The 25,356-nt window shown below is 40.2% G+C and overlaps 1 protein-coding gene across 2 annotated transcripts in view; it reads left to right on the top strand.

The window, feature by feature from the left end:
* VAT1L (vesicle amine transport 1 like) overlaps nt 1-25,356 on the top strand; it is a 64,091-nt gene that overhangs the window by 12,105 nt on the left and 26,630 nt on the right. For both annotated transcript variants that reach the window (XM_075101332.1, XM_075101333.1), the window contains exons 4-7: nt 9,942-10,084; nt 13,592-13,695; nt 14,908-14,963; nt 16,706-16,900. In XM_075101332.1, the coding sequence (XP_074957433.1) occupies nt 9,942-10,084; nt 13,592-13,695; nt 14,908-14,963; nt 16,706-16,900 (498 nt within the window). The remainder of the gene's footprint in view (nt 1-9,941; nt 10,085-13,591; nt 13,696-14,907; nt 14,964-16,705; nt 16,901-25,356) is intronic.

Below are 25,356 nucleotides of genomic sequence, written 5' to 3'. Positions count from 1 at the left end.
TGGTGGCTGCTGCATGTCATAGTTTGGATCATTAGTAAGGAGGTGATGCATTGCATGGGCAAAGCAACAGTCGGATGAATTCGGTGGAATGCCAGGCCACTCAATGAAATAAAAAGTCAGCATTTTTGTGTCACCAGTTCCTTGGACTATCTTTTAGGAAAATCTCTCTCCTTTGGAAAATATTTAAGCTGTGCAAAATATTAAGATACTGACAGGGGAGTTTGTTTACATTTGAAATTATGCGGTTGTTTTCCCTAAGACAGATTTTGTGTCCTGAGAACATTAGCAGACATCAGCCTTTCAAATCAGAGTACCTTTTCTGTTTTCCTGTTAATGTTTTATTTATGCAAAATTTATATTCTGTTGTCTGGTGGGCAGCCCCAAACACCTTATCCCTAATTCTATGCCTTTAGACCTTCTTTCAGGTTCTCATAAAAGAAGGCTGTAATCAAAGGAATAAATTCGTAAGTTTGCTGTACAAAGTATTTTTAGCTAACGATAATCCTACTTGCAGTAAATGGTCCTCTTGGAATACTTTGCTAAATGAATGGAATTTATAATCGTATTATGCTTCGGCACAGTACAACCTAGACCGTTATGGCTACTTTATTGTTCCTTAATATTAAATCTTTTCATGTGGAATTTAGGACTGTTAAAGGAACATGAGGCCACGCATTCAGGGGGACTGTATATTCTACAGGAATTGAATGCTCAGCTTTAGCTGTAAGGCCGTTTGCCCAGCCGACACTATACAGACCCTGGCTGAGCATAGACAATTCGCAAAACCCAAAAGCAGTCCCTGCGCATGGGGGAGACAGGGCTGGCTGCCCTGCAAGGCAGGGTGCTGATCGCTGTGTTACCAGGGAGGATGCCTCACGCTGCCTGTTCCTTGTAAGGGAAGAGCATGTATAGTAGAATTGGAGAATTGGAAAGGACAGGCTTTTCCCATTGCTTGATAGGTCTTACAGGTAAAATACCACTCTGGAGATGCATGGAATTTTTTCCTTTCTGCTAACTAGACATAAAAATTTCAGAGGGGTCTGTGTCACTCTAAACCACTTTAATAGTCTGTCTGTTAATCCTCTGAAAAATTTAACAGCCTCCATCGAACAAATCACTCTCACAAAGTTCTTAGTTAATAAAACAGAAAACTGGCACTGAAATCGCTGTGGGAAGAGGTATTTTTTTGTGTTGTTGCTTTAATAGATAGAAAGCCCATTCCCGCTTTCAGCAAGTGGGAAACCTGTCCAGTTTGTTTCTAAATGTCACAGAAATTCCAGAACACTTTAATGACACAATAGGCTCCCTGTGGGACTAGAAGTTTCTAATTGTTCCTTTCTCATTATGCAAGATCATTACTTTAGCTGCTTCAGGCAGTTTATGAAAAAGAACTTGTTGCTTCAAAAATGTTTGTGAGGTTCTTTTGTTCTGGCTCCCCAGTCCCCTTCAGGAGGATCCTGCAGCGTTTTCAGTAAATTGAGTCAGGGAAAGTTCTCTAGGACTTTTACTTAAGTATTGCCTCAGTTTACCCACGTGGCCTTATTTTTGTGTATAGGTATTTTTGGTAGTGAGGCAACTGTAGCAGTTGTTTCCCCATCTGTGCCTGGTGTATGACTAGTATGTGACGGTGTCCTTCAGAGCCTGACAGGATACTTTAGGTAAGTCAGTTTGCTTATTTCTAGAAGTTCCAGGGGACATCAGAAGGTGATGCTGAGAAAAAGGAAGTGTGTGAAGATAACTTACCTTGAAAAAGTCTCACGTACATGTGTCTCTGTTACAGAGACTTGAATCCCGTTCCATACACCAAATGAGTACCCTCCCTGCTGCCCACTCGGCTGAAAGGTCAGGGCATCACGTGATCTTCCCTCTTACGGTAGGAAAGGGCTGGCTGTAGGGAAGCCCCTTGCCTCTCTGAACCAGAAGGAGAGAGGTGGGCACTCTCAAACTTTGCTTCTGATGCTGTTGGTATATCGTAGCCTTCCATCTGAAGAGGAGGACCTGCTGCAGTGCTTAGAGAGGGGGTTTGAAAGGAGAGATTGTATTTGCTTTGTTTCCTAGGGACGGGTTGCTGATTTTGATTGTTTGGAGAGGGGGCTGCTCTGGGGTTGGTTTGGTTTTCCTGTCTCACTTACCCTCTTGAGATAGGGGCAGTTAAGAGTGACTGACTTTCAGCCTTCAACCTGGAGAGTGAAGTAGGTTGGAGAAATTTCAGGGGCCTTTAGGAAAGCATGGTACAGGCTCACAGTTGCACTGCATGATGCAATCAGACTTCGAGAAATTAATACGTTGCATAGCATTCTGTTATTGCTCAAGCTGCTACTGACGAAGATCTAACAAGGACAGTGGTTGTCATACACTCCCTTTCAGGCCTCTGCTTGGCAGGATGCTTAAAACTTCTACTTAAACAGTTATTTTGAGTAGCAGTGCAGTTTGATAATTAACAAAAGATACAATTATGTAATACAAATAAACTTTAAATGCCTAAAGCTGTGGAAATGTTTAAGTGTCCTTCTGAACTGATTGCTAAAATAAGGAGAAAGTCAGCTAACACTGAACTTCAAAAACTTCCTATTATCTGTACATAGAAATTAATGCTCAGAAATATGAGTTGGCAAGAACATGTGACTTACTGTAGGACATATATCGGCCTATCCTAACTGCAAAACACTGTAATTAATATTTGAAATGACTGTAAGACATGTCTTTTGTTCAAGTGAAGCAAAGTGGTGACTGAAGAAAATACACTCAGAAAACTGAGCAGCAGCACACACCCTGCCGGGGTGCTCTGCCGTATGAAGCAATTGGTTCTTTAAAATGAAGACTGTTTAAGTCAGCGCATTCAGTGCAAGTCGCAGCACAGGCTTGTACGAGATTATAAAGTTGCTCTTAAAATTATTAATGTAAAGTTGTAAACTGTCTCCTGGACTAGTTAAATGAGTATAAATACAGGACTGTTGTATTAAAAAAACCCAAAACCAATCCAACACACTCTTCCCTCCCCTCCCCTTCCCCCCCAAAAAATAAAAAAGGCAAAGTGAGGCTCTTCTCTCTAGCTTTAATAAATCCAGCCTCTATGATATCTACCTGGAAAATGAATTCTTTCAGAGATTTAGGTTTGAGAGAGACAGCCATTATGCCCATTTGCTTATTTGTTTGCTCTTTATGTCCTTCCTATTCTGAATATTTAGAGCACAAAACTTTGGTTGTTTACCAAGATTGTGTAAACACTTCATCACTTAACCCCTGAGATGCAAGGCAGAATTATTAGCCAATTCTTTAGCATTTTGGTCTTACAGATGCTAAACTTAAGCTGCCTTTCACACAGGAGCATTAATTGCTATCTTGAAGCTGTGCTCTGACCTTCCCTTTCAGGCTCAGCAGCAGAGGAAGTGCAGGTGGAGTAAGTTACAGATGCAGCTCTCATGTTTGAATTTGAAGGGTAAATCTGACTTGGCAACAGATTTAGGTCATCCTGGCAGGATTGGTTACTGCTTGGCAGGAACCCTCTTTTTTATTGTGTCTCCCCTGCATAAATTGCAAATATTTGAGGATGTATTCCAAACTGAATCACTGAAGTGGTGATATTTTATCTGACAAAGAACTGGCACTCCTTAGTAAATCTAGTCACCCTCTGTCACAGGCAGCATATAGGAACCCTTTCAAGAGAATTACCAGACTTCTTAAAAAAAGAAATACCTATGTGTTTACCCCCTCAAATGCTGTCTACTGTGCCTTGGTGGGTGAGAAATCTTTCTCAATTTCCAGACTTTATTTGTGGCCAGTTAGTGTATCTTTGTTCTTCTGCTAATCAAAATTAGCTATTCTTTTCTCTTGGGACACTTCTTTCAGATCTTTTTGGTAGGATGTATATGTGTTTATGGCTAGAACAAACTTAGAATCAAATCTCTCCTTGGCCTGTATTTTTCAGGCTGAAAGCAGGTTGGTTTGTTCATGCCCCTTTTTTTGTAAGGTCAGATGTCCGTTTCCGTGGCCATCCTACAGACTCTGGTCCAGGTAGATACATACACATTTCCCGGGCCCTGAGCTGCTTGGCAGCAAAACAGCAGTAAGCTGGTGTGAAAGCCAGAGCCTTTTAAAATAGGTCTCACAGCATCCCTGATCCTTTTAAACATTGTATGGGTAGACTGAACTTATGTCTGTCTGCACCTAGCAGGTAGGAGCACATTAAATAGCACTCTTGTATTTGAGTCAGTCCTTCTTGAATGTGAATAATTAGAATTTACTCCACTCCTCTGATGGACTGGCCAGCATACAGTACAATGGCATTAATACTTCCCACTTTGCTGAAATCTTTACCTGGTACCTCTCAGGACTGCACTTGCGATTTTTGTATTAGCAGTTCATAGCCATTCTGCATTTGATGAAGTGCTTTCCTCTTATTTCATCTCCAGCAGCCAAGGAAAGGAATAAATCAGCTCACACAGAGCTCTGTGTAACCAAGTCTAGGCTGCTTTAAGTACCCAAGCTATCTCACTTGAAGCCAGACAGGGTCTCTGGCCCCTGAGCTGCCCTGTGCTGCTGAATGCCTCTGAAGCGATGGACGCGCTCCCTCAGCAGCTCAGGAGGGTCCCAGTGCCATGCCTGAGTCTATTTCCAGACAGTGCCTCAGAGCGTAATGTGTTAATCAAACACAAAAGCCTGGCGAGTCATACACAAAAAGCAATTTCCCTGACCAAAGCAAGGTGCAGTCTATGAAGGCCTTTCTTTTTTGCCTCTCGCAGCCCTGCAGTCCCCGAAGGACTTGTCCTTTCCCTGAATCCCTGCTGAGTCATGTCACAGATGGGCAGTGCTTAACTCTTCCTTGGCTGCTCCTCTTCAGGTAGAGTTTATATCCTCTGGGCGACGATCTCGGCTGGGGTATGTTGTTGTAGCTCCACTAAACTGGAGAGGATTTATACCAGATGGAGATTCCGCCCTGAGTTTTAGATGCACCTCATCTGGACAATTTTGCATGGGGGTAGGAAAAAACACACCCTGGTAATAGTCGCAGAAAAGAAGATATTTTGAGGGTAAGAGAGATCATTATCTCCTGGTGACTCTTTCTTCCCCTCCCTCTGCGCCAGAATTCAGTTGTGGCGCACTCAGCACAGCAGATGCTGCCTTACGCTTGTTCAAGAATTACATTTCAGTTTGTCTGCTCTGCAATGTTCGCCTTAGCGTTTGGTTTCCAATTCCCTCTGCTGTAATTGGAAAAACGACACCTTCAGGAGACGGAGTGTTGTGTACCTGACTTCTCCTAAACACCAGAAAAAGTTTTCTTTAATGCCAGGAGATTAGTAGATGTCTTCTCTTGCTGTTTTCTTACTACATTTGTGTACTTTGTACCACCTTTAGATATGGTTACGTGGCATCAAAGCATTTTGGAAACATGGATTCTCCTCACGTTTGGTTCCAGACAGGTTTTTTTGTGCAAGATAAAGTCTGAATGATTTTTTTTTTAAGCTGCTGCAGCACCTTTGGGCTGCAAAAATATATCCTGGAAATGATAATTTCTTATCGATGCTATTGGTTCTAATAGACGTAGTTTTGCAGGGTGGTATCTTTCAGATGGTTTGTTCTCTCCTGCTGTAAAGCTGGGCTCAGCCTACACAATAGCAAAAAAAAGATGCTTTCTTGAAAGTATACTGACCTACAGCTGCTGTAATTCAGTGCACGGCTTGCACATCAGACTGAGGTCTGGCTTGTGCCATTAGGTCAGACCGTTTTGGAAATCTACTAACTTATACCCCTTACTTATATGTCATCCAGTGTTAAGTTAGTATTAATAAGCTAATTAGATTAGTAATTTTTCTTCTGTTCATGCTTTCTGTATTGACTTTTAAATGTCAATGACATTTCTTTTTCGTTTGAAATTGTTTAAGCAATTTTGCATTAAAATGCACAGAACAGTCTATCTGATTTTTACTTCTTAAAAATCTGCTTTTCCGTTCTTTTATGTGATTATCTCAGTATGAGAAGTTTCCAGTCCTGCAGGTTTGAAGGTGGGTTTTAAAGCAGAGGAATGTAAAGAAATCTCAATCTTTTTACTGGATCTAAAGCTACGATAAGCGTGTCTATTTATAATGAATTCTGTAATAATCGTATGTGTAGATTAGGTTCAACATACAGGTTTTGTAAATTGACAGGGTACCTTGAAAAGGAATCCATCAAACAGACTTTGAAGCTAAAGATACACAAGCCTCCTATGCCAAATCCAGTATTAGGAGACATGCTTCATCTCCACAGAATGCTTTAATCCAAGTTATTAATTTCTTTGAGGACTCACCATGTGGTGTTCTGCATGATAAGTAGTATATAAAACACATATTAAGATTAATTCCATTTTAAGGGAATATTCTATTCCTTCAGAAAAGCAATTGATCAGGTTTTTTTGAAGATTGCTAAAGCCTATTAAAGGTAAAATTAATTGTCCAAGTGAGAATTATTTTTTGTCACTTATTAATTTTCCCAGGTTCAGGAAGCAAGAATCTAGTCTGTGCTTGTATGTAGAAATTTGCATCATATATGCAAAATTAGGTGTGTGAAGAGCTTTATTTTCATTTTTTCCAATCATGCTTATCTAATTAGATACCCTCTCAGAAGGTTTTAGTATTCATACACTGTTTCTGATAACATGGTGCCTGCTTCCATATCTACGTGGTCTCCACGGTGAAAAGTGGTAGCAGAGACGATGTGGTTTTGTCTCTTGGCTCTGCCTACCACAAAGCAGATTTTAGGAGGCGAATGGTTTTGGAATCCAAAATCCAGGACAGGGCTCGTGTGCCCCCGTGATCAAAGGGTGCTCCCTGGTGAGAGTGTGCAGGGGGCAGGAGGATACCTCGCCTGCCCCTCCACGGCCCTGGGAAGAGGGTGTCCTTCCTTCCAGCTGCAAAACCCTTTGTGCGTACTTCATGTGTGAGCTATGGACATCCTCAACGCTGGGGCCTCACGTACTTGCAATTAAAATGTATGGCCTTCTAAATGCGAGCTACTAATCCAGGGGTAGCTGGATGACTCGAAGGATTAGAAAAGATTTAAGAGTGACTTGCATAGCCACAGTGCTGTTTTGAAGCTTAGTCAAATTCCACAGAAATTAGTGAAGTGTTTGAGTTGATAGGTTGAGTTCAATTCTCCTATTTTTTGTGGGAAAAGCGTGAAAGGCCCAATAGCAGCCTTTATTCCAAGCTTTCTGAAATATGAATACTGAGAGTACTTTGCACAGATATAATTAAGAGTCAGTGTCAGAGTAAAATCTTCAGAAAGCTGTAGAAGAATGTTTTGTGGAATTGCCTCAAAATGCTTCAGTGATGTTGATCCAATTATAAAAGTACTGGTCATATGAGTCAGTTTTAGGTTTTAACTATCTCCAGAAAGCTGGAAAGTATCCTGATCTAGGGTTTTAGATAAGCTTATCTCTACGGGTGAAGGGAGGGGTGAACTGACGAGTTTGAGTCAGGAGGAAAATAGGTTGTGCACATCTTGGGTTTTTGTTGTGCGTTTCTCCTGTTCATCTGACTGTCAGTTTGTTAAATGTTAATCATCTTCTGCAGGATAAAAATCAACATGTTTTCTACTCTAATATATGACCTTCTAAACATTCAGTGGTTTTGATTCAGGATACACTCGTTATCCCTTGTCTTCCCAAGTTAGATTGAAAATGCAGAAAAGTAATTAGAGAATAGGTCAATAATGGCAGAATTTCACTCAGCTAGCACACGCTATAAAATACTGACTTATCTGAATCACTCTGGGTGATGGTTTTCTGGGAGGCACAATGCGAAAAGAGGATTGCTAGAGAAAATGACTAAGAAAAGGAGGGATACAAAATCCATGTTAATTCTTTTTCTTGCAATTTTATGTTATGATATTTGTGGAGGCCAAAACCTGGGCTTCAGAATGAGATGGTAAGTTAACAGAGAAATAAAGTATGAGAAGGGTGAAATGTTTTCCGCTCCCCAAAGGCATTACATCTTGTGAGGTGAGGCCCCTCAGGAATGGGTTTTCCTGTGACTTCTAAGAGACTGGGGATTCCAACCCAGTAAAATGGTAGATGATTTTAAAAAGAGGTCACTTATGTCTGGTATTGGATTACCATGCTACAAATCAGCATTCATACCTGGGTCCTGCTATAAGTCTCTCTGAGCTGTTGGACAGGTTGTTCAGTTTGCTGTGCTATTCCGTTTCTCATCTGTAAAGTAAGAATGAGAATGCATCCCTTCTCCTGTGCTCTTCTCTATGTCTGTCGGTACCTGTCCAAAGGACAACACAAACTGTTCCTTGCTGTGCAGCTCTTTACTGACTAATCCAGTAGGAAACCAATCTGAAACTCCTGGATGCCTCCAGATACAAATAATAATGTTGTCCTCTCTTGTGACGTTCAGCTCAGAGGATTGCCACTAGCAATTATGTTCAGCATTATATGTATGGATGCCAAGACCCCCAGGGTGTGCAGGTTTATCTAATTATTCTACTGTAAATAAAACCAAAGCACTTATTACTGGTATTTACATACTAATAATCAGGGTTTCTGATTGGAATGAACAGAAATGTGTTTATCCATGGATGACTTTATTGGTCATGTGTACAGTTTACAAATTACAGTCTTTTGGCTGTAAATGTAAGCAAGAATCTGCTGAATTCCACCAGAAGTTATTTTTAGAATGACTGTGCCATTTCTTGCTTCTGGGCATATCCGTGTAACCATGCGAGCTCCAGTGGAATGATGCAGTTACAGCAAGAGGCAGGATGTGGCTACCAAAAGTCTGTCTTCCATTTGTCAGTGTGTTAAGAGTAAAACAAAACCCAGGGTTACAAAAAGATGGCCTGTTAGGATCTTCTTGAAATCTACATGACTTAGCATTTGTGCAGCGCTTCCCTTCCTCTCTCAGCCTCGTGAAATTAGAGGTTAAAACTTACAGAAGTTAAAGCCTTCTAGTGCATGAAGCTGGAAAGTCAAAGTACAACTCCCCTAATGCCCCAGGTCCTACCTGAACACTGGCATAGCATCTGACTGACTCCACTGGATTCCTGCCCAGGCGCAGGATGCGCACGCTGGGAGAATGGTTTCCCTATACACGCTCTAGGCCATTTTATACCCTTTGCTATTGATCAGCTTTGAGGTTGGGGCGCTGGCCTGAGCAGACCTGGTAGTGTGACTCAAGGCTATTCCTGCGTTTTGAACAATCAGCGATAATTATTGTTATTAATAAGAGGCAAACTGGATTTGTTTTACTCTGCAGTATTTGTTATACCAACTTGCTGTCTCCTACTGAAACCGTCATAAAATAGGATTGCTTAGGAATGGTAGACTGCATGCTGTCCTGGGACTGGCTGCGTTAGACCTTGTGTATTAGGACTGCAAAGAGCTGTGTCTGAGCACCAGAGGAGCCAAGTACTTCCTGCGTTATCTGCCAGAAGTTCTGTTCTGGCATCAGGTGCTGCGAGGCCTTCCCTGTGAGCAGAGAGGGTTTGAATCGTGTGTGGAAGCAGTCAGTGCTTTTCTGAGATATGAAGTGCAAAGAGGACCGCTGACGTTACTCAAGGGGCTCCAGGGGAAATGCACACAGGATCCAAGTAGCAAATGAGAAATATTTCTCTAGCAGTCTTCGAGTAATCATTTTTGGTGGTCCGTGTAAATTAATGCCATTTCCTTTAAATTACACTGCCTTTGTTAAAAGACCAAGAAGAACTCGTTTCAAATACAAATTTTAATACATTAAATTACTTCTATCCCTGCGGTTTCTTTGTCTTCAGAATATCCTTTTGATTTTAAGTCAGTTTTTTTTCCTGTGGCTAACTGCATTGCACTGGCAAGAAATTAGTTTGGGAAGTCCTTGCACATGATTGGTCTTGGATTTTTCTGTGTCATGAGTGAATTGGCAGCTGCAAAGTCTGTCAACCAATTTCCATGTCAGTGAACTAACATAATAATGTGTTCGCAGGGTCAAGCTGTTGCTCAGCTCTGTTCAACTATTCCCAATGTTACTGTTTTTGGAACAGCCTCATCTTTCAAACATGAAGCAATCAAAGACTCAGTAACTCACCTGTTTGACAGAAATGCAGACTATGTTCAAGAAGTAAAAAGGTAATCTTTTGTTTTCCTGAGGTAAGGGTTGGATAGTATTTGGCAAAATACTATGAAAGACACCGGGCTGATCATATTTATGGGAAGAAATTACATTTGTGAGTTTGGGAACTGCGGTTTATTCCAGATATTCCATCTGTCCACTGCAAGGGACGAGATAGCAAGCATCGCCCTATTTCTTTATAAGGAACATAAGCTTTGTTAGTCCATGTTCATGCTTGGACATCTGTTGCGAATAAAGTAAATTAAGTGAAAAAGAATAAAATCTTAACAGAAAGATGTACATTGATAGCATTTGCATATGTTGTAGCTCACTGTAATGCACCGAGTAAGATATTTTCAGTGGATCTCGTAAGTTATCCAGGTTTTGGAGTTCTCCGGTGTGTTTCTGTCTGCCTGGGTTTTTATCCTCTGCCAGGGATTGCTATCGGAGCACATGATGTCTGTTTTAATTTCAGATCCTTAGATTTTGTTTGTTTGCGTTCAGATTAGAATCATCCTGTTGCCTTCTGAAGTTATCATGTGTGTTTCTATTTACATGCCTTCAAATAGTTTGTTTTCCAGTTTGTCCGTGTTTAGATATTGATGTTGATACAGGTGGCAAAACTTTAGAATTGATAAGAAAATCTTAGTAAATGTCTTTTTTATTTTACTTGTCAGACAGATAAGAATAATGTCTTCCCTTCATCTTGCATCTGTCAAAATACGAGATTATGTAGCTGGGTGTAACACAAGAAATTTCTCAAAGTGCACCCCAAGGTAATACAGTCAGCAGGCTTCCTGACAAACTTATGCGTTCCTCCGAGTGACGTGCAAAGTTGCAGAAGATCTCTTAGTACGAGGGTTACTAGCCCTCAGAGAGGCCCTTCAGTCCGTAGCAGACTTGTCTGAGCTGTTAGCAATCCAGACTGGCATTGGAGAAGAAAGCAGGGTGTCTTGCTCCTGTTTCTGGAGCTCTCCCAAGGGCTTAAGAGAACATTTGAAGTGATCCATCACAGAGGATGTTTTATATCAAAGGAGAATTTTTCCATATGGGAAGTTTCACCAAAAAAAGATAGGCCTTGCCCAGCAGATGACACCCCTGCCATTTTCTTACAGCTCAGAAGAATTGCAGCACATTTCTTCAGCACTTTGATAGCCTTTCTCTTGGGGAAGTGTACATACCTGTTTTGCTGCCCCTGGAAAATTGCTGTAGTGAGATGAAGACTGAATTCTAGCAATCCCCACTTTACAAACATTGGTTCAGCAAGAAAGAACACTTGAAAACATTAATCAGAGTTAAGCACCAACCTTAATCCTAACTCTTGGCAGGGGCAGCAGCAGATCTGATCTAAGTGGGTATGTGGTGTGGTAGCAAATAGAACAGAAATCAGTCCTTAAAAAAAAGGAATAAAGGCCTGTTAACTTCTGATAACTTTATGATTGCAGATAATGTTGGCTGTTCCTGCCCTTCATCAGGACAGTTCTTTTTGGGACAGGTCACTGACACCACCCCTGACTCTCACAGACCATCACTAGCGAAATCAAAAGGAGACCTGGTTATGAAGGGGTGAAATTCTAAGTCTGTTAAAATCCCTTGTGGTGATCCTGCATTTTCACACACGTTTTTTACCTTGCAATAGACCAATGAAGCAGAGAACCGGTGGGTACAAAAGATAAAATGTAGGTGCAACAAGCTAGTTTGTGCTTCTTTCCTGGTATAGAGGTGCGTAGTATTAGCTCAATTGATAGTCCTGATTAAAAGTCAGAACTGGCACTCGGTAGAATATGCCAATACTCTGATTTGTTGCTCAGATCCCTGTATTTTCACTTTGTATTGCAAAAAATAATTTAAAAGTACAGTGGTAAGCCTGAGAATGCTATAAAGACAAATTGTCTTTTGAAAGAGGCAGTGGGGGAAGGGTGTAGTTGTTTGATTTGCTGGCCATTAGCTGTAAACTATGTTCTGCTTAAAACCTTTGGCTGGTCAGCAGGGGGGACGGGTAGTCTGCATTTGCCTGCGGCACACTGGGTCAGGGGGAGCCCTAAGGGAAGGGGAAAGCTCTTCATTTGAGAGTTTGAGAGCAGGAAAGAGTGGGCCCATGGTTGAGAGAGGATTGTGGTAGGAACGTGCTTTGTTGCAGGTGACTGGGGTATTCCAGGGAGGAGCTTTCATCAGGCAGCAAAGCCCAAAAACAAAGCCCCCAAAACCCCCAACAAATGAACAAACACCACCACCCCAACACTCCCCCCAGTGGTAACAGGAACATGGAAACATTCCTGCGGCATGAGGAATCGGTTCAACTGTGGAAGCCACTGAAAGCTGTTGAATTGCGAAGTCGTTATTCATGTACAGTGAAAGCTCATCCAGTGGCCCGAATAGAAACAATTTATTACCCCCCATACAGCAGCAGTTTTGTTGCTGGTTGTAACCAGTGGATGCCTGATTATCACCTTTGTTTTGTGAGGAAACAGAAAGGTGCATTACAAACGGTAAAGCTTTACCTCTTTCCTGACCGCTAATTGCGGCGGTACCACTGCAGAAGGCGTGATCTTCAGGAGCTAACTGATGTTCCTGGGGATTAGATGCTACTGACTGCCCCTTAAACCTCTGACAGTCTTCAGATTGCAGTTTTCTTGTAGTGTCTGCATCAGTTATTTGCATAATTGTTTAAGAGTATTAATCAAGCATTTACTACTGCTTGGGCTGTTTACGTGGTTAGGGGGTAGGATATTAGATCAAACTAGCAGCAGGATTTTGCAGGCTGATGTTTTGCCAGAAGAAAATAACTAAATCAGGATTTTTGGGCGTATTTTTTTCTTCAGCATCATATTGACATTGCATTCGCAAAGCTGTTTGTTGGAAAATTATAAATATGCAAACTATTTATTGAAACAGTATAAATACTTTCTGCTTTGTATAATACGTCCTGACTGTGTCCTTAAAGCTGGATTTCTAGCTCTTGGTGACATCTCTTTATGCTTGATTTAACCTTTTGATGTCTAGTTGATACAAAGTCTGAAACAGGACTCTTTAAATAACTTTACAAGGACATCATTTTGTCTGAGGAGAACTAGGATAAGAAGATCTGTTTCCTTACAAATTCAGAAAAATAAGATACGAAGATGTGAATAACAAAAATGTCTCTCCTCTTTGCCATTCACTAACCAGAAAAAAGGTGTTCTGACATTTGCATTCACTCAAAAAGAACTATATATCTGTCACCTGGTTTTGATAATGTAATTTTACTGAAAGCCCTCAAAAAGGTGGAACAATATGGTTTCCCACTCTTCCAAGCCTGAAAGGTGTGGCTTGGCTGGCCCAACAAACTCACATTCCAGCACTGAATGAGTTTCAGTTGTCTCTTGAAGAGGAGAAAGTTTTCATGTAGTCAAAGCCTCAGATTTAGAGTAATTTCTAAAGTACCTCAAAAATGTTAGTGTTATACTAGCAATCAGCCTGTATCATGCTGGCTGGCCAGTCCCGTGGATCTTCTTGCAAAGTGAGATTTCCTTCTTGTTTTTCAGAATCTCGACAGATGGAGTAGATATTGTTTTGGACTGTCTTTGTGGAGAAAATACTGGGAAAGGCCTCAGTCTTCTCAAACCACTCGGGACATATATTTTATATGGTGAGTGGAAGAATCCAGGTACATGTTTCAAAACTAAAGCTTTGCAAAGCTTAAAATCTCTTAAAATCACCCATGCCACTCCTTCCAGAACTGGAGGCCACCATGTTATACTTTCTCAATTTGACCATTTCCAATCAAGGATTTTAGTGGAGCTGAGCATGACCTAAATTATTGAGAAACAATCGGTAATACAAAGGAAATCTTAAATTTAAAAAAATATCCAAAAGTGAAACTGAACATATGTTTCAGATTTGTTACACATTATTGGGTGGTAGAAGAGAAGTGTAGGAGAAAGCTTGGATCTTGTTCTACATACCATAGGAGTCACAGTGTGGCCAAGGAGACTGTAATATAGTTCTTGTGGGAGGGAAGCTTGGAGGAAGATTTCAGGAAGAATGCTATTGGTTTTATTTGACATGACTTTGAGGAATTCAAGCCCAGGCTTCTGTTCACAAATTTCCATTCGTGTACACGGGCTGCTCCATATACTGAGTAAACACGTCTTTCCTGCAGTTCTGCCAGGTTGCCATGTTGTGTGTTGGTAAAGCAGGCCAAGCTTCTGTAGGAGGACAGCTGAAGGGACTGCTAAACTTTTGAAATGAAGAATATTTCTGTATCGCAGTGGAAGGTGCGGTGGCATCATGGATAAGCGTACCTGCTTCCTCGGGCTTTTGGCTAGCCAGCAGGGTGGCAATAACGGACGCATTGTCACTCGGATATCTGCCTGGACTGTACAAGCCAACCTGGTTGCCTGTTTGTAATGAAGTCCCTGCCAGTGAATTGTCATTACATTTATTAACAGGCTGTACTGTACAGCGCATGTATGCTCACACACGTAGCGGTCAGATAAGTGTGTCTTTACAGGTACAGAGAAAGGGTACCTGTGTGGTGATCGCTGCTAAATAGTGTTTCAGAGACAAATGGCGTTTTACGGCAGAGGAGGAGAGAGCTGTAGAACAGTTTTGATGTCAGGACGCCTAGTAGCACTGAACCTGTTCCTGCCTGTGGAAGATTTGATAGGTAGTTTTTGTCATCTCAGAATACCTATAAACTTGTAGGGCTCTGTCACCTTGGCCTCTTTGTTATTTGTTTCCCTTTTAAACCGGGAGGTTTTTTTTTCTTAAATACGATCATGGAAATTATTTTACATAAAATAAATGGTCTGCTTGTCAGCCTGAATAAGTTGTGTGTGAATGTACTCATCTTTTACAGGTTCATCTAACATGGTTACTGGGGAGACAAAAAGCTTCTTCAGTTTTGCAAAATCAGTAAGTGTCCCACTGCCGCGATTCTGCTCTTTCCTCTGACTTCAGTCTTTTCTATAGCGTTTCCATCTTTATCATTCTCATTTATCTCTACTAAGTTGTTACTTCTGATGTTGCTGAAGAGAGGATTTTTCTGACTGCAATGTGGTCTGACATGTTTTCTTCTGGTAGGAGGGCTAGACGGGAATTGGATCTGTGTGCAGTGCGTATTTAACTTGTTAGCTATCAGACATATCTCTCTTACACAGCTAAGTTTAGACTGCGTTATTTGTTTACTTATGGTAGAATATAATATCCGTGGGTGTGGGTGTCTGTGCCCTGTAGGTTCCTCGTATCTGAAAACGCTGTCAGGACAGTGGAGTGAATAAAAGGAGATATTAAAGGATATATATCTCTTAAGATGGGGCTTGTGTCCAGTCAATTCTACCTAACCAGAAGTTAGTTCCATACAGAAACGCACTTTTCAGTTCTCCCTGTTCGTTTCAAGTGACAGAGAGATGATGATGATGCATTTATTCCCTCACTGATGAGGTCAACAAATACAAAACAGAAATGTTCAATTTTTTTTCCTTCAGCTCACTACAACAACAAAATTCTGCTCAGAAATCCTACAGATCAAAAAAGGGACAAATATATCAAATAAAATGCTAGTGAGAAATAAGTTAACCGGGAGTGAAAGTGATTCCTTCAGACAAGAAAAACAGAGGGAGAAGATCTGTCATGCGATCTTTCTGCCAAGAGCTCATTTACAGCTTCCAGCAACAACCCCTTCCCAGGAGAAATTAGCTTCAAAAGTCTCGATGTAGTTGAAAACAAGATAAATCAAAAACTGTAGCAAGAAGCTGTTCTTTGCCTCCTCCATTTTCTTAATGGTTGTAATGACACAATCTTTGCTATTGTCCTGTGTTTCTGAACTAAAACAAGATAATCTTTACTGTGCAGCCTTTTTACTGTTAACATAAACATATCCAGATGCATATGATTTGTAGGGGAGGTTGGCCCAGCAAAACCAATTTCAACTGAAATGTTTTTCAGGTAGTACTGGTATTTATTGACTGAACAAATATTAATAAGTTGAATTAGTAAAAAAATAGGATATCAAATTTTGTATAAAAGTATAACTAGTTGCTTTATGTAATTATACTGCAAAATTAACTCATCAAAATTATATGAAGTTTTTAATTAAAAATTGACCCATTCAAATAAAACTTGTGAGGAAGTGGGATCTCAGTCTCAAGGATGCTCTTGGGCTAAATGAGATAAAATAATTTCATTAGATATTATGAGGCTTGCTCAAATATCACAAGCACAGTAATGGGCAAAAAGTAAAGGGAAGCTGAGAAGCAGTGTGTGGTTTCCTTGTTTTTGAGAGAAGAGTAACAGTCAAGAGTTGCTTGCGGACGTTTGTGAAGCTTGCATGGCTCTCTTGAGATAACAAAGGATAGTAGAAAGTGGGGTCCAAATTCCTTACTTCTCAACCCACGTCCTAAAACCAGATCTGTTCACCATTCTTCTAACACCCTAATCTCATGCAACACAAGCCTGTGTTTTATTTCCGCATGTCAGTCAGCTGCATAGTCTTTTGCCTCTTCCTTAAATAAAATCCTGTTGCTTCTCTTGGCTGTTGCTTCAGATCCGACAGATGAGTCGTATGTCACATCTGCCCAGGCGCTTTTCTTGTGAACTTCCCGGTATATTTCCTGAAAAATGTTTTTCTAACCCTGTTGCTGTTCATTGCTTTCCAGTGGTGGCAGGTTGAGAAAGTAAATCCTATCAAGCTGTATGAGGAGAACAAAGTCATTGCTGGATTTTCCCTGTTGAATCTACTTTTCAAACAGAATCGAGGTGGCCTGATCAAGGGTGTGATGGACAAACTCCTAAATCTATATAACAATAAGAAGATCAAGCCTGTGGTTGATTCATTATGGGCCTTGGAAGAGGTAGGAGTAAAATTTCTGTCCCCATTTTGAAATTTCTGAAATATGTACACTTTTAGATGTAGATTTAGATTTTAGATTTAAATATGTTTTCTAGTTATTAATGTATTCTGCTTTTTAGTTTGTGCACAAGTTGTCTCCAAAGCCCCTGCTATTCAGAAACTCTGTGATTCAGTGTTATCCACACATTTCTCAAAAATATTTCTGGAGTTTCAAGTGCTCTGTGCAAAGTTCTTGAAAATACTAAAAATAAATATGGTTGTTTAATCTTAGAAAATAGTTTGTTTCCTAAGCGCATGAAACGTGACTAAAAATGCAGCGTGAAATGCAGACATCATAACTGAAAACAACTTAAAACCTATTCTGAGGAAAAAACGTAATACATAAGCTTTAGTTTTAGTGTTGTATTTGTGCTAGCAAACCTGGGAAGCTTGGGGTTTTCAGGAATTTACCGAAAATGTGTCACAGGCTGTCAAATCAGAAATCACTTTTAATGTAAATTACATTTGTGGAGTGTGGGGTTTTTGGTTCTTTTTTTTCCTTAAAGACATGTAAAGAAACTAATCTGATCATAGCCTGAACAGCTGTAAGCCCCTTGACCAAAGCACTGTTTCTGAGACCTTTATATTTAAGACACTGATAAATGAACGTAAGTATTTTTGGAGGTGTGAGCAGAGATTAACATGAAGAAACAGCTGTAGTAGTGTTGCCAGATCAGTATTTGTGTTTTACGTGTTTGAAGTGCACTGAGCCTGACACGTCACTTAAGATGCATGATCTGCACGAGCTTTGCCGAATGTGGGTTGTGGTTGTATCATTGCACGGCTGCTATCCAGAGGGTGCTGCGACGCAACTCTGTCAGTCTGAACACACTAGCTGGTATTACCATGCATCCGTGACGAAATGGTGACCATCAGACTTAATGTGTTAATAACACTGTACTTTATTGAGATTTTGAGTTCCCAGGGGGCAGGGTTTGAGCCCCGCGTGCTGTTCATCGTTCAAGCGGCGTTACAGCACCACCAGTGTCACGGACGCGGGGAGAGGTCCCGAGTTGCGCGGGGGAACCCCGCAGCCTCTGACAGTGCTTGGGCAGGATGTGCTGCCTGTTCACTGGGGCTCGTGCGTGCCTGGGCCACGTGTTACGACAAGGCATGTCCTGCCTTAGGTTGTGCTAGCGTGGGAACTACATGTCTCGTCATGCTGTCACTGCATGTGCCCCAGCGTACCCCCTCGTGCCACTTCATGTGGTGCAGCAGGTGCAAACCGTCCAGCACGCTATGGGCTCCCTTTGGTCCTCTCCAGCAAAACGGCGAGGAATGACAGCTTCCCCAGGAACCTCTTCTGTTCCCTACAACATCTACCTGAGGCCGCGCTGTCACCGATGGCAACTCAGTAACGCCTCGGGGTGTTACCGGCCAGTGGCTTGGGAGCGGCCAGTTCTCACCATGGAGCTGCGTAGGGGAAATCGGGTGTTGTTATAAAGAGCAGCTGGCTCAGACAAGAGAGAATCCTCTGCTGTTGTCTGAAAGGGAGAGCCATTTGAAGAGCGATATAAAATAGAAATGGGATCAGATTTAGGTTTTTGATGTCGGTTATTTTATTTAATTATTAAATAAGGTTACAAAAGTATTTTAAAATTCAAGTGGCATAAGTCTCTAGGTAGGCATTCTGCAATTTCTTTGTTCATGCAAATATATACTTTTAATGTATTGGTGAGTAAGCAAAGAGTAATTAAAATCGTAACAATAGCTTAAAAAAATCTTGATCAAGGACATAACATGAAAAATTATATATGGATGGCTGATCTTAATAGTCAACATAATGGGAATTTGTTGGGAGACTTCTGTTTGATAACATTTCATCTAACATTTGGTAGTAATATGCACCATCCTTACCGGTAGGTTGTGAAATGTGTAAATACATCTGTTTAAAAAGCACAGTCTAGAAAACTACAGCTCATTTATCACGCCTGCTCACTTTCCAAGAGCTATCTGGTAACTCACAAAGGAAATGTCTGGCTAGTGTCTTCAGGAATATAACAGTGCTAGAGGTGTCCTTAATCGATTGTAAAGTATTACTGAAATACCTCTGCTTATGGGCGTTCTCATTTTGGGGATATATTTGTGTGGGTATAAAAGTAACTTAGGGCTGACTCTCAATATGATACACAGAAAAATGTGTCATAGCTAAGGACTAAATGGCACCAGACTGAAGAAAGCCTGGTGTGTATTTTTGTTCTCTTTTCAGAGGTTTCTTTTTTCTAACTCCATAGCTCTGTCATCTCCCCCCTTCAGAGTTTGACATTTGATTGCTTTTCATTTCCTGTTGAGTCAGCCTGATTTTTCTCCAAATGTCCACTTCCATTTGACCATTCTCAGTAGTGTTCATTAGAGAGCGAACCAATATGACCAATTTTTACCCCTGATGCTTCCTGAGGAAATTCCATGACCCATAAGAGCATTGAGAATAAGTATGTTTAACTACGGAGTGGCAGAAAGGTGGACTCCCTGCATGGCATTTGAAAATGCATGATGAATAGTTCTCTATGGCAGAATATCACCCTCTCCAGAGGCTCACGGCAGAATCAATTTGTCCTCTGACTAGTAATTCTGCCACAGAGGTGAGCTTGAATCCAGTAAGTGACATTAAAAATGAAAATATTTTAAGTAAAAAAATCTCAGGGGAACCTTAACCATGGGACACCTTTCCAAATGTTTAATGTTAAATACCTGAATGTATCTTCACATACATAAAAGTTTTGCTCTGTATATGAAAGGTATATCCCCAGTATATCCATTCAGCCTGTTTTATTCGCTCTGCATCTGCATTTGTTTTCATGTATTCCTGCTTTGTGCAAATATCAATTCACAAATTAATGCAGATTCCCTAAAGCCAACATGGGAGCCACTTGGTTTTCATCCAAAACTGTATTACAGTACAAATACCTTTTGAATTCCGTATCAGCTGCAATAGCCATCCGTGTACTGGAGCTGAAAAGCATCTTTGCTGTCTTTAGAAGACAGAGAGTTGTATCTACAGCGGTGTTCCCTTTGCTGCTTACGGCTGGTTGCTACAGGACCGCTTCCTTGCATGATAACTGCAAAACTGAGGGCTTTATGTTCTAGTGCTTGTGAGAACAGCCCCAGAGAAAGGTCTTGTGTCTGTTCTAATAGGTCTCTGAGAACTGTGTTTGGGGAAAGAAAAAAAAAAGTCATTGTTCTAAAAGCCCGGTATGGTTCCTTGAACAGCATTTATTTCTTAATACTTTCTGCAGGAGTACACAGGATGTGTACTTTTGAACTTGAAAGAATATACGGATTAGAGAATATTTTAACTGCAGTGAGATTTTGCATTTCAAAGTGTTTCAAGTGGCAGTAATACAGGGTTTAGAGAAAGTTACTGGACTCCTATTTGTCTGTCACATAGTGTATATAAGTGATGTCTAGTCGATTGTCGAAAGTGTTTAAGACAGTGTTCAGAAGTTATTAGACAGACATAGCCTGATGCCTGTTGGACAATGAAGGTTTGTCTGAGTGTCAATGAGATCGTTCTGATTAGGATACAATCCCTCCTGGTGTTCCGATTTCTGTTGCAGGGCCTCATCCAAAGGCTGTGGAAGTCAGCGGAAGGACTCCTAGTTTCACTGGCCTTTGTTTTAGGATAAGGATTGCCCTGCCTCTTCAGTACAGTCTGCTTAGATGAATTTACCAGTTGACTGAAGAGAGAATGGGATAGAATTTATTATGGATGGAAACTTAGAAGTGACTTCATTTTTTTCAGTGGATCAGATTATTGCTGACACAAGGGAGATCAGGATCTAGACTATTGACTACTGCTATGGAGCAAAACCGTTTGTATTGCTGTGTTATCTGTTGGTGTTGGCTTGGGAAGTGTAATTTTGTCTCAAGTTTACATCCATAAATCCTAGTCAAGTCTGTTCTCTAGTAGGCTGTTACAGCCATTTTATGATGTTAATGTAAGAAAGCTTTAACTAAGAGAGAGAGTAACAAAATCCATAGATGCTTTAAAATGGAAGTCTGACTGGGGAAATATTCATCATGAGATGAGTGAAGTCATACAGTAAATTAGCTGCTCTTGAGATGTCTTGCTATTTTGCAGCTATTTGTTTATGCATTCAAGTGTTTAAAAGACAAGATAATTTGTAGATGGTGCATACTTAAAATACTGTTCTGTAGTAAAAAGCTGATTGTCTGGTAAGATTGCATTTCATTACACACAGTGGAGTTTCAAACCGAATTAGTATTCAGTGAATATTTGTTGAGCTCTGTGGTTGTTTTTTTGTTAGTAACTACTTATCGAAGCTATAATTTGCAGTTAGTCACTCTTCTTTGTTCTGATTAACTTCTAGTGTGCATCTATGCAGTACCATTCTCCCGAGGGTCTGTGAATCTTCAGCTTTACACAGGAAACGATTCTAGATTGTTAAGTGGGATGAAAAGTGAAGGTTCTCAAAAAAATCTAGTGCGTTGAATAAAACTGTACACATTATACTTTTCTGTTAAAATTATGTTTTCATCAGCTTTTTATAATTGCAAAAGAAAATACATACTCAAGGTAGAATGGGCTGCTGGCATAGGTGTTATATGTACCTTCTTTGGTGATTTACAGCAGTTAAAAATGGCACTGATAGCATGTAAAACAAAGCTCACAAATTCTTGCACATGAACTGCAAGCCAGGAAAGTGACAATACAAAATATATTCGATGCCATGAAAATATCTATAGGCCCCTTTCCCTCATGCCAGACTACCTGTTTCAAAAAGGACTCTCGGTATGTCAGGTTTTCAGCCCTGGGCTATTTTAGTCCATACAGGTGACCAGGGAGGCTACGGAGAAACATCCTGACAGATGCGTGTTGTGTACCAAAGGATTCACTGCACTCCTGGCTCTCAAATGATATAAAGGAGTGCACTGTTACACAGTAATAATGGTATCAAAGACCTGTACTGCCTTAGGGCCAGTAACGATGATGAAGATACTGAAACCTGTGGAATGGAGCTGCTACTTACTCTTAAAAAGTAAGAGGGTAATCTGATAATATTACAAGATCAGGCCAGTACCTTACAGTAGGCACTGAACATCACCCTGTATCATTGTTTTGTAGTTGTAATGTAATAATGTCTGTAGCAACTCCTTACTTAGCAAATAGTAACACAACAGTTGTAGCTCAGATTCAGGAATATTCAGCGGTATGCAGTTGTGACTGAAATCAGTGGAATTGCGGCACTTAAATACACATATGGATCAAGCCCTGTGGATCTTGATATCAGTATCGGAGGACTCTAATGACTGCCTTGTGCTCAGTGCGTAAAATTTTTTTGACTGGAAAGAGTTCTGCACCTTAATTTAGTTTGTAAGGATCACTGCACTATCAGTCACTGTTTTTTGGGGCTGAAAAATTGAGAGATGTTGCAGGTCTAGCTGTAAATACAGTTTTTATGTAAGTGAGATTTCCTTGTCTTGAAGCCAGAGCTTTTTCTCTATAGTCAATTGCTAAGGACAGTGCAGGTGGTCACATTATAATAACGTTATAGAATACCTGCTGATACTATAATTTCCTTTAAAAGAAGCATTTTCTTGTGTGTTGCTGTTCTCGCATGCTTTCTGTTCTCTGCGTTAGCTCTCAATGTTATTAGCACGCAAAGGAAAACAGTAGAAACCTTACATCTAAGATCACAGCCTCAGCAAGTTGCAGTCCAGTGGTGAGAGCTGGATGAAGAAACACTTTCCATACAGAATTTGTAGCATGTTTTGGGGAGGGCAAAGCCATCTCAACATGTCTGGTTTTAGCACAGCTCTGTGTGGCTTCAAAGGATTCAGGTACTGTAAACCTGGATTGTTGGGTTTGTTTTTTTCCACTGAACTCATCCTCTTGTATAAATTACTATCTCAGTGCCCGCTTCTAGATATCAAGGATATCAACATTGTTGGGGGTAGAGAGATGGGAAATCTCAAACCCATGATAGCGGAACAATAACAGTGAACCCCCTAAAGGAGAGACTTTAATTACATCAAAAGCTATTCGTACCTTTCACTGATCTTAGCTTTAGGGCAAAAAGCCTTTCATGTATCACAATAGTAAGACATAGAGAAAATTGACCCATTAGTTACTTTTAACATAGTAAGAGGACAATCTAATAATATCAGATCAGGCTGGTACCTTGTTATGAATACTAAACGCCATCTTGTATTTATTTTTAGGGTTTGGGGTTTTTTTGTGATAATATAATAATAATGGCATGCGCAGGTTTTTCTCTTTTCTGCTTGATGAAAACAGATTATTCAGCTGAACCAACTACACTTTTTTTGAAGTCAAGCGACTTCCATAGCATTTAGAACCTGTATTTGTTCTTCAAGGTTTGCAAAATAATCTGGAGAAGCATGATAGAAGTGGAAGTTCATTTCTAACCAAAGTAATAACCCACCCTGAAATACACAAAATAATTTTTTTTTCATAAACATAAAATATTTTACTTTGCAGTATTATATTGTAGAAAGAGGGAACTGTAACTTATTCTGTGGAAACTCCCATGAGCCCATCGTTGTTTCCTTTGCTACGATTGCTCCTTTAGCACTACAGTGCAGCGTCTGCCTGTTTGATGCTGCGGATGTTTCTCTGACAGTACTTCATTTGCAGTTGTTCATGAACTGCTTTCCTGATTTACAGGGATTAGCTCTGCATATATACTGTCCTGTGATACTGCCTTAGAGCTCTTTGTTCTTCCTACGTGTGAGATTCTGTTCCCTTTCACTGTATAAAATAAACAACTGTAGTTCAAAGTAAATGTGTTTTATCTGTACATCACCATTGCTGCTTTGTGTACAAACAAGTCTAACACAAGTTGGATATCTGCAGGAAGCTTGTATTAAAGCATACAAAAATGCAAGGAGCTATGTCTTACTGATGGAACAGGTTTCAGAATAGAGATGTGGGGAAAGCAGACTGAGAAGCAAAACCTGAATAATTCAGGGTAGCTTGCTTCTATCTAGTTCATGATCAAATTATACACAGGTATAGGCCAAAATATCTTTCAAATTTTGGGAAGAGTAAGGGGAAAGCTATTCCACTTGAATTTTACCTCACTAACATTAAATATAATGAACGCAAGTTCTAAATGAATGAAAGTTGAGCTACAGGTAAGGTGATTTTTTAATAAATACTTCGCAAATAATTTTTCCCAAGATGCTTATCTGAAGTAAATATTAATTAAAACTCCAACTAATTTCAGAGCTATATGCTTAGCAGAATAAAACTGGAGATTAATTAGGTCTTGCAATTTTTTTTCCTGTCTAAAACATTGTGTATACCTCATGATGGGATCCTTGCTGCTCTCACATGAATTATTAAGTTCCTACTAAATGCCTATATAACTTCATTTACATTTCTTCCCCATTTAATTCTGTTTAACAGGACTTCATATTACTTCATAATTCATTCTGCCCTTCCTAACTGCATCAGCAAGTGATGGCATAACCCAGTGGTCTTTTTGGCTTCACATGCCGTTGATGGCAATGTAATGTGGTTATGATTTTTATTAAAAGAGTGAGATAGAAAGAAGTAAGATGACACTTAGATGAAGGCACTGTGGCTCTGTAATAAGGCCTCAGATACATGACATTAGCTATGATTACCACAAAATCAGGTTGGGTAAATGAGCTGTTTTAGGAAGCTTAGACTTCACTTGTTAAGTCTGTTAAGTATGTAAGCAGAAGTCAATTATTTTCAATTGCTATATATTATTCATAAACACTGCATGAAAATCAAGCTACATGATTGGAATTTAATTAAACAAGTAATTTATTTCAGCTCTGCGCTTTCTTTTCTTTTCTTTTCTTTACAGCTTCTGAAATTTAGCTTGTCTTAGCTTTAGTTTTGCCTAACCTGCCAGTTGAATACCTGTGTTTAAACAATTTTGCCGTCTAGAGTCTTCAGAATGTTCCTCTGTGCATGCTGGGAATATTCATGCTGTAATACTCATTTAATAGATAAATAACAAAAGAGGAGTTGGATATCTTCACTTGCCTGATGCCACGCAGCGTGTTAGTGGAAAGATCATGGATCAGCCTGAAAGTCTCTGATTTTCAGTTCTGGCCTCTGACAGCCAAGCCCCTGGGCTGTGTCTCAGCATCTCTTTGAGCCTTTGCGATTCGATGCGTTTACGGGGGGCTCTGATCTCAGAATGGTATGTGTTCTACCAAATTTCAGTAAGCCGTTTTATTTCAAGGGAATGGTATCTTAATATTTTGGAATGAAGGAGCAGACATGGAAAAGTGTTTTGGCAGTATTTCCGATGAACACTGATTCTGTGTTCAAATGTTGCTGTTACAAAGGTTAGAAGCTGACTAGTGTGAGACTAAGCCTCTCTCAATTAACATAAATACAGCCCACAGCTACAGCACTTCTCTAATCTACTTAGTAAGCACTCTGCTAAGAAT

Source organism: Phalacrocorax aristotelis, chromosome 8, assembly GCF_949628215.1.
Source record: "Phalacrocorax aristotelis chromosome 8, bGulAri2.1, whole genome shotgun sequence".
Lineage (NCBI taxonomy): Eukaryota > Metazoa > Chordata > Aves > Suliformes > Phalacrocoracidae > Phalacrocorax > Phalacrocorax aristotelis.
Note: the sequence above shows the minus strand (reverse complement) of the source record. Positions and strands in the feature narration are given on the sequence as shown.